The sequence below is a fragment of the Calliopsis andreniformis genome, chromosome 2, assembly GCF_051401765.1.
Source record: "Calliopsis andreniformis isolate RMS-2024a chromosome 2, iyCalAndr_principal, whole genome shotgun sequence".
Taxonomy (NCBI): Eukaryota; Metazoa; Arthropoda; class Insecta; order Hymenoptera; family Andrenidae; genus Calliopsis; species Calliopsis andreniformis.
Genome location: NC_135063.1, coordinates 2,519,963 through 2,535,427, shown reverse-complemented (window position 1 = coordinate 2,535,427; position 15,465 = coordinate 2,519,963). Strand labels below are relative to the sequence as shown.

General features: G+C 35.3%; 2 protein-coding genes and 1 pseudogene across 3 annotated transcripts; 2 read left to right on the top strand and 1 right to left on the bottom strand.

The window, feature by feature from the left end:
- The first annotated feature begins 873 nt into the window (after window positions 1-873).
- Window positions 874-5,689, top strand: LOC143188051 (uncharacterized). Its single transcript, XM_076392084.1, has 8 exons — window positions 874-1,155; window positions 1,264-1,362; window positions 1,449-1,663; window positions 3,328-3,400; window positions 3,473-3,647; window positions 3,739-4,286; window positions 4,412-4,510; window positions 4,630-5,689. The coding sequence occupies exons 2-6, from the start codon at window positions 1,274-1,276 to the stop codon at window positions 4,018-4,020; spliced, it is 834 nt and encodes a 277-aa protein (XP_076248199.1). The 5' UTR covers window positions 874-1,155; window positions 1,264-1,273; the 3' UTR covers window positions 4,021-4,286; window positions 4,412-4,510; window positions 4,630-5,689.
- LOC143188050 (uncharacterized) lies at window positions 5,546-7,987 on the bottom strand (annotated as a pseudogene). The gene is made up of 5 exons (XR_013003450.1): window positions 7,362-7,987; window positions 7,154-7,275; window positions 6,481-6,649; window positions 5,763-6,353; window positions 5,546-5,683 (listed from the first exon to the last, which is right to left on the bottom strand). The product of XR_013003450.1 is annotated as an uncharacterized LOC143188050 (transcript).
- Window positions 7,988-9,742: 1,755 nt separating this feature from the next.
- LOC143188172 (thioredoxin domain-containing protein 12) lies at window positions 9,743-10,615 on the top strand. Its single transcript, XM_076392258.1, has 2 exons — window positions 9,743-10,014; window positions 10,185-10,615. The coding sequence occupies exons 1-2, from the start codon at window positions 9,743-9,745 to the stop codon at window positions 10,510-10,512; spliced, it is 600 nt and encodes a 199-aa protein (XP_076248373.1). The 3' UTR covers window positions 10,513-10,615.
- The last annotated feature ends 4,850 nt before the right edge of the window (window positions 10,616-15,465 follow it).

Here is a 15,465-nt window from a genome sequence, read left to right as displayed (position 1 = left end):
TACATATAAAGATATATGAATTATAATAAAAAATTAAATTTTATAATATTTTGTTCATTTAAATAACAGCTATTAGTAGTAGTTGAGGGAGTTACAGGGATAAACTGTATTTTTGATTGCATTACCTGCAGTCCACAATTTGCAAATAAGAATATTGAACAAACTGTGAAATATTAAATTACACACTTGCTTGTATTCAATGCTATTATGTGTTGGTAGTAGATGAGGCTCGGAAGAGTAAATTGCGTATCTCTGATTCAATAAACAGGAGACTGTGATTTACATTACCTGCAAGCTATACTCTGTAACTAAAACATAATAAATTATGAGAAGAAAGTGCGAATTATTAAATACTAACTGGCTTGCACACACATACACACATATACCTTCCATTACAAAATATACACATATACCGCAATAACAAAAAATATTAGACGTAAAATTTACTATTAAGAATTGCACTTTGAGAACCATACATCTATATTGTCGAAGCACAGATTTCATACCTCAATAAGGTGGAGAGGCCTAAGAATATTGGCAAACTTGTAATCAAAATCCATTTATAATTTTTACAACACGAAAGTAATTTGCAGGTAATAATAAGAGCTTGAAGAAGAAATGTATTATTCTTTCTCAATTACATTTATAATAACGAAAATGATAACTTTTTAGTTTCATTACAGTCTTTGATATAAATAGCAAACTATGGAAATTTTAAATGAATCCTACGCCAAATCGTATTTATGTAGCTACATTCATGATTATACATCATAGCTTCTGTAGCTGCTTTCATGTCTTTACGCCATGCTCAACAATCTGAAGTAATCCCTCAATTTCCTGTAACTACATTCAGGTCTGTACACCATAGCCACGCATGCGCAGTAAAAATTGGGACCTTAAAATGCTTGAGTTTTGCTTCTGGAAGAGTAAGAATTCTCTGTGGTTTGCAGGATAAACTGATCACCCTGTATGTGTACACAAGTGCTCCCAACACTCATTAGAGGGTTTCCATTTTTACGAGTTTCCAGTTAAATTGGTCACCAGTTTCAATAGTTTCAAGTTAAACTGATCACCCTGTAGGATGGCGTCAGTTTTGCTGACAGTTTAAGAGGGTTTTACTCTATGTGATTCTGTGTAAATAAGTACAAAAGACAGGTATTTAATGAATTATGTACATAATTTGACAAAATTTAATTGTAGCATATTATAGTGTTTTAGTAACATATACATATGTATTTGTATTTATAATTTTTTTCATAACAGTTAATCAAAAATGCCAAACCAATGTATTGTGGCAGGATGTAAGAGTCAGTCAGGAGATGCTGGAATTGCTATGTTTTCTTTTCCAAAGCAGCCCTCCTTGTAAGTGTACAATGTTATGTTGTATGGGAATATTTGTTATAAGTAAGAGAAGAAAACATATTAAGAATCACTTCATCTTTTGGTAGGCAGGAAAAGTGGCTTCAATTTGTCAATGTTGATCAAAAACTGACTAAAAACAGGCGTATATGTAGCAACCATTTTAAAGCTGAAGATATTTGGAAAAAGTATCCAAGACCTCTTTTAGTAAGAAATTGTGTGCCTTCTGTTAATGGTCCTATAAATTCTACTATTGGATATAATTTTGGTATAAAGATTAAGAGTGAAACAAGTATCATAGACGGTATGTATTACAAAAAACATACATTACTAATGTATAATAGACTACCAAAAGTATGGAAACAAAAATTTAGTGTGAACTTTATTTTAGAGGACCACAAATTTCTCATCTATCTTTGTATACCAGTGGTTTGCTTCACACATATTGTATGTTCACTTTTTGAGAAATTTGAGTTTTTATGTAGAATAAATAGCTGTAAAGTGTTTCTTTATGCTGTGTAAATATTGTAATCCATAGTGAATCCATAGTTATTCATAATAACTGTATATATACAGGGTGTAACATGACACCTCAAATGGATCACAAAATGTTTCATAACATAGTGTCCAATCTACTTCCATTTTACAGTAATAATGCTTCAAAGTTAATATGTCTATACAGTAAGGTATGAAACGAAAGATTTTGTAATTTTGCAGATATATTAAGGAGAGGCAATAACAGACAAAAGTCTTAATATATTTTATCATATCTTTACGATTTAATTCTTATGAAACTTTCAAGATCAAAAATACTTGTGGAGAAGAACGTAGGTAACACGCACAGATATAGTATAACCTAAAAGACTGCTGGCAATCAACTGTTCAAGATTGACCTAGGGTCATTCCACGCCAAATCGATCACTTTTTGACCTTGACATCAGGGATTTTGTTCAAAATTGAATACGATGTAGTCCACATGAAATTAGGGGAGGTTTAAGTTATCATTTTGCTGTTATCAAATTTGTTTACAAAATACAGGCGGTCAAAGTTTTCAATTTTTGAATATTTTCGTCAAACCAGGGTGTACTTTGGAATTTTTATCTCAGGAACTATTTGTCGTATTGAGTTGACTTTTTTTTTTATTTTAATCGGTAAGGTTTGGCCTATTTTAATAATATATTTTTTAATTGGAAACTCTTTTTTGTAACATGGAAAATTAGAAACAAACTTTTCTTTTGCAAATTTCCCTTAGAGGGTCGGGGGTCAAAAATTAAAAAAAAAATATGACCATATTCCTTGAAGTTTAGCCTACAAAATAAGCTATTGCTGAAAATGGTACTCGTAAAACTAACTCCGCAGTGAGCAGTTATAGGTAGTGGTGCGCGTCGCTTCAGGTAAGCGACCCGCGCGTCCGGAGATTACGGTTGCCCGATCGGACCTCTCGCATCCCATATTATTTGACTGAGGTATATTTTGTAAACAAATTTGATAACAGCAAAATGATGACTTAAACCCTCCCTAATTTCATGTGGACTACATCATATTCAATTTTGAACAAAATCCCTGATGTCGAGGTCAAAAAGTGATCGATTTGGCGTGGAATAACCCCCTAGTAATAGAGCAGTTTACAATAGGTGTCCCACTGAAGGACTTGTGTCTATGAAGGTCTTGATATGTGTTCAGAGCCTTCCGTAATAAACACAATTTTCTCAATCAACCCAATTCTATAGGTCAACAAACTCTTCCAATGCATTTATCTCACCGGTATGGAGGAGCTACTCTTTGTTTCCAAACATAGTGCTAACTTTAAGACATTATTACTGCAAAACTAAAGCAGATCGGACATTATGTTATAGGATATTTTGTGATCAAATTGGAGTATTCTACTACCCCTTAAAATATTGAAACATATGCATGTTACACCCTGTATATGTATATACATATTTGCATTAAAAAAAAATGTTACAGAGTACATAAAAGAAGAATCACCAACAATTTCTGAATTGCATTTGAAAAAAGAAGATGAAGGAGTGGATGAAAGGTACATAAAAGAATTTTTATTATTTAAGTTTATCTAAATTTATTTGTAAACTAAGTTTATTTCTGCTTAAAGCAATACAGATATTCTGAATAGCATCAAATTTGACGATGTGAGAATTCATAATCTAACAATAAAATCAGAACCAATAGAGGAATGTCAAGAGACTCCTAGTACAAGCAATAGTCCTAATATTGATTTAAGTAGAACAGAAATAAACTGCATTAAATTTGAAATGCAACCAATCACAGTAAGTACAGTTTTATCATGTGATTTTTTCTTAAAATAAAATCTTTTACGCATAATACATATATACGTTCATACATGTTTCTTTTATCCAGGAAGCACTAAATACCTCATCAATGAGTAACAGCAGTGAAAGAACAGTGCTAGATAACATGCAACACATACTAAACAAACAAGCAGCAGAAATAAAAAGATTGAGAAAGAAATTAAAAAAATTAAGAGATATTAATAGAAAGATAATAAAAGAAAACAACAGAAATATATATAAAAGGAAATTAAAAAAAGGTTTCACAAATAACCAAATTAAAGCATTAACAACAAACTCTAACAGACGACGACATTGGTCTGATCAGACTATCATAAAAGCATTAAAATAAAAATTTTCTTGTGGCGAATATGGCTATGAAAAGTTGTTTAAACAGAATATACCCTTATCAAGTATATGAACGTTTCAAGCGAAATTGTAAGAATTCAAATTTTCTAATGGACTGTTTGATAAAATATTGGGATTTGTACAAATTAAAAGCATAATTTCGTGATAAGGGTGATAATGATTGTTTGATTATTTTTGATGAAATGAATATAAGTTCAACAAAAGTATTTGATACGTCCTTGGGAAATGTCACCATATCTCATTACAAAGGTATTGTAACACATTTTCTTATATTTATATTGGCAGACTTAAATCGTAGGTAGAAACAATTAGTTGCATATTATTTCAAAGGAGATAATTTTGATGGACGTATTTTAAAATGAATAATCTTGCAGATTGTACAAAAAGCTGAATTTATTCGATTATGCATGAACAATGTTATATGCGATATGGAAACTAGCAGTATTTCATTATGGCGTGCATGAGGAATAACGGTGGGTCATCATACATGTATATTTATAAATAAAAAAAGTTATAAAAATTGAATGTTAAAGAAATGAATGACTACTTGATCATGTCCTTTCCTTCTTATCTTTATATTTTCTTTATACAGGGATGATTTTTTATGGTACAAGGATATAACAAGTATCTCTTGGTATTGCAAACATAAGTTTTATGAAAGAAGAAATAAACCAAATACATATATTATTGTAAAATAAAATTTAAATACAATTATGAAAAGGATAAGCAAACACACTACAGTGGTTGCTTAATTAAGAGCTACGCTCGGGTTTGGACAGGAGCCTTTGTTGTGACACCCACTACTAAGTATTCGCAAATAATTGGTTAAGGCCCAGTGAGTAGGGCGCGTGTCGCGTGGGAGAAGCACCATTTATGAGTTAGAGAAGCGACAGTATCACAAGTGGGGACATATGTCGGCTGCTGCTGCGTTACTACAGTTAATAATTATTAACCAATTAATGTTTACATGTTTTTAATAGATAATGAAATATAAAGAATATCAAATTGAACTCAAATACGCGTAATATTAATTTATTTGAAATAGCTTTTGTTAATTATTGGAACGTTTAATTGAGGTGTATAGGTATGAAAGTAATTACAAAATATGTGCAGCTAATATGTATGAATAAAAAGTAAACAACAATATAAGTACATTACATTTATATACAAAAAATATAGGTATAATAGGTATATTACAATAGGTACATTTAGTTTCATAAAACTAATTTTTAACTTAATATTGTTCATGTTCACAGAGATCATTAGTTCTATGCTGATATTACAATTTATTGTTTGAGCAACTTTTCTTTTATTTAGTAGAATATTTAGAAAACACATTAAATGTTATTCGTCATACTTTTTATAATTCTATCAATAAATTACAAATGTATAACGACACTGAAATAAGTTTCAAACTATTTTTAAACTACGATGTATTAAGGATTAGATTTTTGGACGAATAAGTGAAGATAAATTTTCAACGCAATCCTGCGTCATGCGACTCGTTAAAACAAAACTATATCCTCCTGTTAATATATGATGCACCGCCGTATTTTCCATGCACACCATAATGAAATGCTGCTAAATCTCATGCCGCATACAGCACTGTGTATGTATAATTGAATAAATTTAGCTTTCTGTACAATCTGCAAGATTATTGATTTGAAAATACTTCTATTAAATTATCGCCTGTGAAATAATAAGCAACTACTTGTTTCTACCTACCTAAGTCTGCCAACATACATACAAAGGTATGTATTGCATTATCGTTATGATGAGGTAAGGTGATCTTACCCAAAAACAAACAAGTATACGTATAAAATACTTTTACTGGATTTATATTCATTTTATCGAAAATAATCGAGCACTCTTTATCTCCTTCATCTTGAAAATGTGCAGAAATTCAAATATTTTATCCGATACCCTACTAGAAAGTTTCAATTCTTGCAATCTCGTTTGAAGAGTTCGGATACTCGGTAGGGGTATATTCTGCTTACGCAATTCTTCATAGCCACATTCGCCACAAGAAAATTTTAATTTTAATGCTTTTATAATAGTCTCGTCAGACCAATGTCGTCGTCTGTTAGAATTTGTTGCTAATGCTTTAATTTGGTCATCTGTAAAAACTTTTTCCAATTTCCTTTTATACATATTCTTATCGTTTTCTTTCATTATTTTTCTATTTATGTTTCTTAATCTTTTCAATCTCTTTCTCAACATCCATATTTCCACTGCTTGTTTGTTTAATATGTATTGCAAGTTACCTTGCATTGGTCTTTCACTGCTGTTACTTGTTGATGAGGTATTTAGTGCTTCCTTGATAAAGGAAACATATATAAATGTATATATGTATTACATGTAAAAGATTCTAGTTTAAGAATCACATGATATACTTCTTGAAAATGTATTTACAAACAAAAATATACTTAGCAAATGTACTTACTGTGATTGGTTGTATTTCAAATTTAATGGAGTTTCCTTCAATTGTACATAAATTAATATTAGTATTACTGCCTGTAATAGGAGTCTCTCCACACTCTACTATTGATTTTGATTTTAAATTATGACTTTCCAAATTGTCAAATTTTTTCACATTCAGATTATCTATATTGCTTTAAGGAGAAATAAGTTTAGTTTACAAACAAAACTTAAATGATAAGAAATAAATTTAAAACATTCATTCACAGATTGTTATACAGTGAGTGTAAAAAGTATAGTATATAGTAAAAAGTAAGTAGTCAATTTGAACAAAAACTATAACCAAAAATTTAGTAATATAATCTAAAGAGGATCCCACTAGATACTAAAATAATAAATAGATTAATTTTTGTTACGTTTATGTACTAAAATTTATAGTTTTTGTTGTAAAATTAGAAGTGTACGAATACTTATTACGCGTATATTTTATGCCAACTTCTGGAAATCTGTTAATATTTTCATAATAAATATAAATAATTTTTTATTAATAACATTTGTTCTAGAGATTTCTAAGAATATGTATGTATCTTTTTGTTAACATATTTTTATAATAAACAAAGTTCTGCAAACTTTTTGTTCAAATTGATTACCGTACGAATACTTTTTACACTCACTGTAAATCAAATTCTTTTTTGTACCTTCCATTCTCTCCACTACTCTTTTTTTTCAAATAAAATCCAAAAATTGTTGGTACTGCATTGGGTTTAAGTTTTGGTGCACCATCCATTCTTTTTTCCCACATGTGTGGCTCAAAATGAACCTACATAAAATAATTCATAAGATATTTGTATATTATATTTTATCATACATTGTATAAATTCTATAAAATTAATGATAAAAAATTACTTCGCAGAGATACGACGCGTTGGTTGGACTCCAATTCTCTCGTTTAATATTTGCAGCCCATTGTGCCCTACGTTTTGGATCACGAGGAAATACCTTCATGATGTACCCTTTTTGTGACGAATTATTACAATGCACTGCAGAACACCCAGTCATTTTTTTCTTTTTATTTTTGTGTACTATTTATGAACTAATGTTTGCACTAGTACTGACTAGTACTACGTACTGGTACATGCCACAGCGCCACTCGCGTGTAGCCGTTTTAGTGTCTAGTAATAGTTGACACATTTGAATTTTTGACTTTTTGGTCCAATGCAACTAGGAAAGAAAGATCTTTCTTTGCTCTAAGGATGCAGACGAGCGATTTTTTATCGCATATTTGTATGTCTTTCCTTGTTTTGCTAGTTGAAAATTGGGAATTGCCCACGTTGCTAAAACGCAGCAACAAATTTCTGTGGCAACAAAAAACTGCTTATCTGCATTGGACCACATCGGACGTTAGGCCCGATTATAGTCATCATAAGAATATTAATATCTTCGAGATATTCATGTCTATCGCAAATGTTTTTTATAGTATCGTATATTCATATTAATATTATTTTTATATCAGTATTGTTATCAGTGTTAAAGTTGAAGAAAATTTATTAAATTAAAAATCAGAAATTCAACATGTCAGCTACTGACAGAACAGCTGTGTATCCATGGCGTAATGGCTGCACCATAAGATTTTACATCACAGATGGGAATGTGTTCACGGAAATTGTGGCATGGATTTTGGTGTTGTACACAAAGTTCCATGGATTCTGTTAGAACTAGATCTAGGAGATGCAGGGAATTTCGAACAAGCGTATACCGACTTACTAGAATAATAGTTCCTAGAAACTTCGCTCAGGCGTCACCAGTGTCTAAATCCTCGACTGGCAGAGCCGCTTATTTGGTGAATAAACTGACATATCGACATTCTATTTCAACTTAGATTCCACTTTAATTTTGTACCTCAGCTTTTGTATTCTTACAGTCTTACAGTAATAGAAGAGTAACTGAATTATTTGAAATTTTTATTACTTTAAAATTAAGAAACTAATGTTTATATTTTTTATATTTCTATCTGTAACAATAAACCATAAGAATGGAATTATATCATTTTTAAAATGTATTTTTTACTCTGTAACAGTAAACTATTTCCCATTGCATGTGTACGTTACATATTCTGTAACTTAAATTTATTAAAGAGCAAAACTATTTAAATACACCTGTACCGAATAAGTAAGGAAAATTATATTTATTTATAAAAAATTAGTTAAAAACATTAAAAACCTGTTGAGTTTATCGCATCTGACATTCTGACAATCTGACAAATTGTGAGCTATTTGGCGGTATGTCAGTTTATACGTCAAATAAACGGCCACGCCAGTCACGGATTTAGACACTGGCGGCGCCTGAGCAAGGTTTCGAGAACTATGTTTCTAACAAGTGAGCATACGCTTATTCGAAATTCCTTACATTCCCTAGATCTAGTTCTGAGAGAATCAATGAAACTTTGTATACATGCAAGCTTATTCGAAATTTCCTATGTTAGATCTGACAAATTCAGTGTAAGTATGTAGGTCTCTATATACGAGTATAGTAATCCTCAAGGGATCACTTTGCAGAATTCCTTGAGTGGATCACTTGAGGAGCATTATACGAGTCCATGTAGATTATTCAATTTTTATGGCTCCATTACCGTTTCTACATCATCCGCAACATAACCGACAGAGTTCCACTCTCATATCGACGTATGAATACAGAAATTCGAAGCTGATTTTAACGTCCTCTGTTTCTAAATGATAATCAATTGATTCACTAACATTGAAGAACCGGTGGATAAAACCACAAAAGGACTCTAATATGGATGTCATGTACTTAATTGTCTATAGTCTATGAGATTGTTGCAAAAGCGTAAATTCATGATCATGCGGCAGCAAATTACGCTTGATAAATTATCAAATAGAAGTCAATATGTATATGATGTAATCTATGTGTCATCTATAGCTATAATAATTGTTTGAAAAGTCGATATTTTAGATCGCATTAAGGGAACTCCCTTAAGATACCAGATTTAGTCTATATTTCGACTGTAGTATTCCTTGAAAATCTACATATAATTAAGTTAACTAATGAGATCGTAAAGAATTTATTGAGTTATTTATTTTTATATTTGTTCACTTTTTATACGTGCGAAATATAACTATATATGCATATTTCAATGAAGTAAACTTACATTACATATTGTAGATTTGTGATTGGTGATAAGAATGATTATAAGGTGTTGTTTTGTTTATACACCACGTGGCGATATTCGACCCGCTACAATCATAAGTTTGAATAAGCGTTTCAACATTATGATTCAATATATCAAATACCTTAGTTCGTTAAATCTTATTAACTTAGCGAATCACATAGTTGCAAATACTCTATTGAATACAGGAGAAACGCATTGCGATTCTACTTTCGAACAACTGTATAAATGGAGATCTTTTAAAGATGGTTTTGAAGAGGCTAAGATTACTAACAAACCAGTATTTCTACTCATTCATAAATTTACGTGTCCCGCTTGCCATAAATTGAAATATAGACTTACGAAGTCCGTGCGATTGATGGATTTAAGCGATCGGTAAATATTATAATATTAAAACGAAGAACTTACGGGATAATTCTTATATGGATTTGTATTGAATTAATCTATTTAAAATACTTCAACCTCATATTTTAATATCTATTATAAAAATTTATTAAAATAGCAACATCCATGAATTTATTAGTATTACAAAATATCGCTTACAGATTTGTCATGATAAAAATAGAAATGATAAAAAATGATCGAAACCTTTCAAACAAGGAAAAGTTTCAACCCGATGGGAAATACGTTCCCAGAATTTTGTTTTTCACACCAGACGGCAATTTGATAAAGGAAGCTTACAATAAACATCCTAGTGCCGACCAAGACTACAGATACTTTTACAATAACTCTGCACAAGTAATAGATACTATGCTGTTCGTTTTAAAAGAATATTGTAAGGATCCGTCATCAGTAATTTTTGATCACGCACAATGGAAGTCAGAAATCTGTGATACAGACAATGAAATTCTTACTCCAACCGTTTTACATTGATTTTAACATTATGTACAACTACTTTTGAATGTACTTTTCCTTTTCAAGTAACTACAATAAAAAAGTAGTTAACTAAGAAAGCATACATAATTCCCTGTCTTAATTAGACAGTGATTATGAGTAAGGAAACAAAATAAGTGAACTGTACTTACATGCTGCTAAATCAATCAACGAACGGGATAATTTGTGACCAATCTGAATGCGAGACCACAACAGGCGTATCCTTTTCAACGCCGTTCTCGATATTGAGTCTGCGCTCATATATTAAACACCCGGGTATATCAACCTATCGCCAGCTCGCAGCAGCAACCCTAACGGCGCTTGCGTTTGCAACAGTTGCCACGTCAAGGAATGCCGTCGCATTGGTCGACACTGTCTCACCTAGGGTTCGAAACCACGCCCATTTCACCCTCTTCAAGTAATGTGCAGAATTCAGGAGTTGGCACTCTACACTCCTGACACACGTCCACCTCTACTTATTTATATGATCTTACCGAGGATTTGCAGATACTTAAGTACAATAATATTAAAGTATGTACTAGGGCAAAGCGTTTAACGGATCATCTATTCAAATATATCGCCTTGTACCTATGGGACAAGTATGTGACTAGATTTCTCTGAGTCTTCAGAAGCAGAATCGACGCGACTCCTTGGTCGTCATGGTGTGCACGCAACCAAATTTCTGGACAGAGAAACGGCATGTAGGGAAAGCGTACGCATATGGGTTATGTATGGATCTGTGGCCTGTTCTGTGTTTGAAGGGTTGCAGATAATATATAGCCCGTTTCGGCGGAGAGTGCTTTTTAGCTTTGACCGTTTCATCCGGCGTCGACCGTCCTGTGCTATTGCGCCCCCTCCACCCCTCGTGATATCGACGTACCTATATCCACCGTCCGTCACGTTTTTTTCCATCTCGGCTCGCTCGCTAGCCCTCTCTCTGCAGTCAGGAGCTTTAAAAAATGAGCCAGAGGACATTATTTTTACGTGGCCCTCCACCCTCCGCCCTTCCGTTTTGCCGTTCCGCGGTTCGAGTGACCAGAGGAGTGAGCTTGGCTCGTCGTCGTTTCCGCCGGCGTAGCTTGCAATGTGCCGCATCAGCGGATGTGCAAAACTCGAAGGGAGAGAAATAACGACCAGCGAGGGAAACTGGGGGAAAGGGTGGAAAATTGGCGACCGTTTCGCAGATGACGACGGAGAGAAGGAGATGCAGAGAAGTGCCCAACACAAAGAAAAAGTTGCGGCGAGGTGTGAAAGTGAGAGAGGTTGGGAGGGGGAGGAGAAAGATTATATATCTCGTTTCTCACGTCTGTCCGTTTGCACGGTCGTTTCCAGAGTATGGATGTGGCCCCGTGGATATATCGTGAGCCGGGAAGCCATTTTCAATTCAATCTGTTAAAAGCACGTCAAAAAGTCATACGGTATTTCACCGGCGCGGTAGATCGCGAGGCAACGGCTTCAGCCGACGACGGTGCCGCGGTGAATGGCACCTGGCTATGGATCCGACGAGATATATGCCTCTACGACAACCTCGAGGTCGATCCACCGTTTTCTGTCATTGAACCAAGTTCTAGAGACCTGAGACCTATCTTCCTTTCTGGAATTTGAGTAGCTTAAGATTTTGGATTTTGAGCGGTTTAGGTAGCGAAGGAGTCGACAGTATTGAAGATGAAGAAGACAGGAAATCGTATAGTTAAATATTGTATCTACTGTATTTTCGTTAATTAAATTCTAAGAATCTCGAAGTACCTACTTTCACTATGTTCAAATAAGAATTATGTTGTTCATGGTGAAGTATTGAAGTAGCATTCAGTGAATAGCGGGATAATCGAAGTAGTAATGTAACCGGAAAACACGTGAAATTCGAGCAACATAGTTTCTCCTGTTTATCCTTTTATTGCCGTGTTTGTCAGTTGACCCACCAACAAATTACATCGAGGATTCCACCCACGCAGATATCGTTGAACATCGCGTACAACTGCTTTGTACCTGCTTGCTCTTTGACGTAGCCGACCTGCGGTCTAATCTCTCTTATCCGATCAGAACCGATTCGATCAGCTCTATATCCATGGTGTTGCAGATCGGCGCAATGTTAGCAAACATTGTAATACGATACAGAAGCGATCTTGATCTCGTTCTGAGCTCCCTCAAAATGTAAACAGCCGAAGGGGAGATCCTGTGTACACGAAGCTGCACGATACCTGTTTTGTTGCCGATAGATCAGACACTTCTGGTAACATCTAAAGGTCAGGGGGTTAAGAATCGTGGGAGAGTATTTGAAAAGACCATTTCTTTTCTTTAAGAATGTTTATATTGTATCTTTCTTAAATAGACTACTCAGTTTGCGTGGGATGAAATCTTAAGTTTATGTATCGAAGTTCAAAGAAAAAAAATAGTTATTTTTATACAATACGCTTTTATTGCAAAAGTTGTATTTTTCCAGTGGAAAATATTTTATTTAGATTATACTCTATGGAATTACGTAAACGAGGTTGCAGATGGGTGGCCTGATATTTTGAAAGTACATCGGCATTGCTATTGGTTTATTGATTTATCCATCGGCGCATACGTTCGCTTTTAAGTGGCTGATATGCCAGAGTAAAAAATGGTCCGTGTCCGTGTATGTACACCAGATATCGACAAATACCTGTTTCACGCATACTTCCAATGTTGCTCAAATCGCCATCACGTTTTTACAAATACCTATGTAATCAATCAATGCGTTCGAATATGTTATTAAACGTAAAGCTCACATTCAGTCCAGTGCTTTTATTTTATAACGAACATATTATCTACGCAAAAATGAAGTCATCGAAATATATGTAAATATTGATCTGTTTAACAAAAAACAATACTATTGCGTAAATTAAACAATATTACAGGTACAATGAAAAAGTAATAGAATACTATAAATGTGATAATAATAAAAGCAGATGTAAATGTCACTGTTAAGTATAAGTTAAGTAAAATTGTAATCTCTTTGTATGCTTACTTATTTAGAAAGGTATTTTATTCTTCTATTTCATCGACAAATTAAAATAATGTACCTGTGATAGCATTTACGAAAGATTCATTCTAAAAAATGACTACAAAAAATAGGAAATTAAAGTTATTCAAAGGCCCGATATTTAATATTTACGATCCCCAAATATCAGATTACTTTTGTATCGTAATACAGTCGGCAATAAATGCAAACCACATTTGAATGCAAATACAACCGGTCCCTTCGAAATACGCCAAGATATAGTTACTTTCATTCGCATGACTAAGTCAAAAGTAATAATACCGTTATGCCTGGATCACGGCAAGCGATGGACACGTATTGTGCGTAACGCATAGACAGGTAGGAGTAGGGCAAGCAAGCAAAGAGAGAGAAATATACAGGATCCAAATCACAGAATGCTTAACACATAGAATGCTTTATTCTATTCTTATTGCCGGGTAAATAACATCTGTACATTAGATCACTATAAAATCGGTCGCCATTGGTGAACGACAATAAGGCTTCCCCCCATTGAAACCTCATTGTAGAATATGATTCAAGAAAGGCTCGTCGCTATGACGGTGTGCTCGTGTGGTTTACAGAGAGGAGCGAGCTCGATGGATCCGTAAAAGAAAAACAGAAGGGAGACAGGACGAGCCGCAAGCAACCGTGACCGTAGCGAGCCGCTGTGCGAAAGCGAATGGGCCGAAAAGAGAGAGAAAGAGAGAGAGAGAGAGAGAGAGAGAGAGAGAGAGGAAAAAAAGAAAAGCGACAGAGAACGAAAGAAGGGACATGTTCCTTCTCCGAAGGGGTCACGAAGAAGGCGTGCATGGTTAAAAACAGTCCCGGGCGAAACAAAAGGCGGAGCATGGAGTGAAACGTCTGAGCATCGCTCTCATTGTGTTTTACGTTGGAACGAGTTTTAAATAAAAGAGTAATGTGTTTGTCCGTTTCGCCTCTCCGCCAGCAACGACAGAAAATACACACGTCTGATACTGCGGCGTTTGTACGCACAGTTTATCGAGGGTGAGTGGGTAGGTGGGTACGCGGTTAGGTATGTCCCCCTTTCACCCCGGCCAGATATAAACTCTTAACATCTTGGTGGAACAGCGTGCTCAGCCAATCGGATGGGTGCGCGGGCGTGGCCGCGGCTAAGCGCGGCTTTGCGTTTGGCCGAAGCCCTGGGGTGGAACACTGTGGCACAGTGTTTTATTTCGCGCAACTGTGGAGGGGCTGTTAGTTTCTGCCCTATCCCTCCCCGCTGAAATTCCTTCTCCCTCCTTCCCCCCCTCTCGCGGAGTTCCTACCTTCTCCCTTTGTCACATCATCTCTCTCACTCGCTTCTCATCGCACGCTCTTCATCTCTCTCGCCGCAGACTTTTCCACCTTCTTTCACAGTTTTTCCTCTACACTATCCGTTTCTCTCAGTCTCTTCTCGCTCGCCTCGCTTTTCAGTCCCCCTTGCGACATTTCCAACACTCCCTTCCTCCGTTCGTCCCTCGATCGTTCCACCGCCCCTCCCGCCTTCGAGCAGTCCCCCCTCCCCGCTTCCTTAACCGTCCGCCTTCGGCTCCCTCTTTGCTGCCGACACACCACCACCGCCACCGCGCTTCTCTGTCTCTCCGCGCTACCTGAATCGACTCTCCCGGGATGCTGCAATTGTTGACAATGCCGGAGAGCGAGAGAGAGTGGCGCGATAGGAGTCGGGGCGATTCCGCATTTCGTACCCCGACACCCGTACGAACGGTGGTGCCGCCGCTCTTCTCTGTCGGCGAGCTTTCGGAAGTGTAAGCGCGTGCGCGTGCCGCTACTAGTCGGAGCTTTCTCTCTTTACCGTGTTCGTCGCCACCTCCTTCGTGTCTTCCTTTTCTCTTCGGCCCTCTTTCTCGCCCTACGTGCCGGTCGAGAGTTTCATACCAGAACGGCGTTAAATGTGATTTCTTCGGTTGAAGTAAGAAGAGCCCCGTTGCGTG

Coding starts and splice junctions, on each gene's coding strand:
- LOC143188172 (XM_076392258.1), top strand. CDS start 9,743: ATGATTCAATATATCAAATACCTTAGTTCGTTAAATCTTATTAACTTA. Junction 10,015..10,184: donor TTGATGGATTTAAGCGATCG/GTAAATATTATA, acceptor TATCGCTTACAG/ATTTGTCATGATAAAAATAG.
- LOC143188051 (XM_076392084.1), top strand. CDS start 1,274: ATGCCAAACCAATGTATTGTGGCAGGATGTAAGAGTCAGTCAGGAGAT. Junction 1,664..3,327: donor TGAAACAAGTATCATAGACG/GTATGTATTACA, acceptor AAAATGTTACAG/AGTACATAAAAGAAGAATCA. Junction 3,401..3,472: donor GATGAAGGAGTGGATGAAAG/GTACATAAAAGA, acceptor TTCTGCTTAAAG/CAATACAGATATTCTGAATA.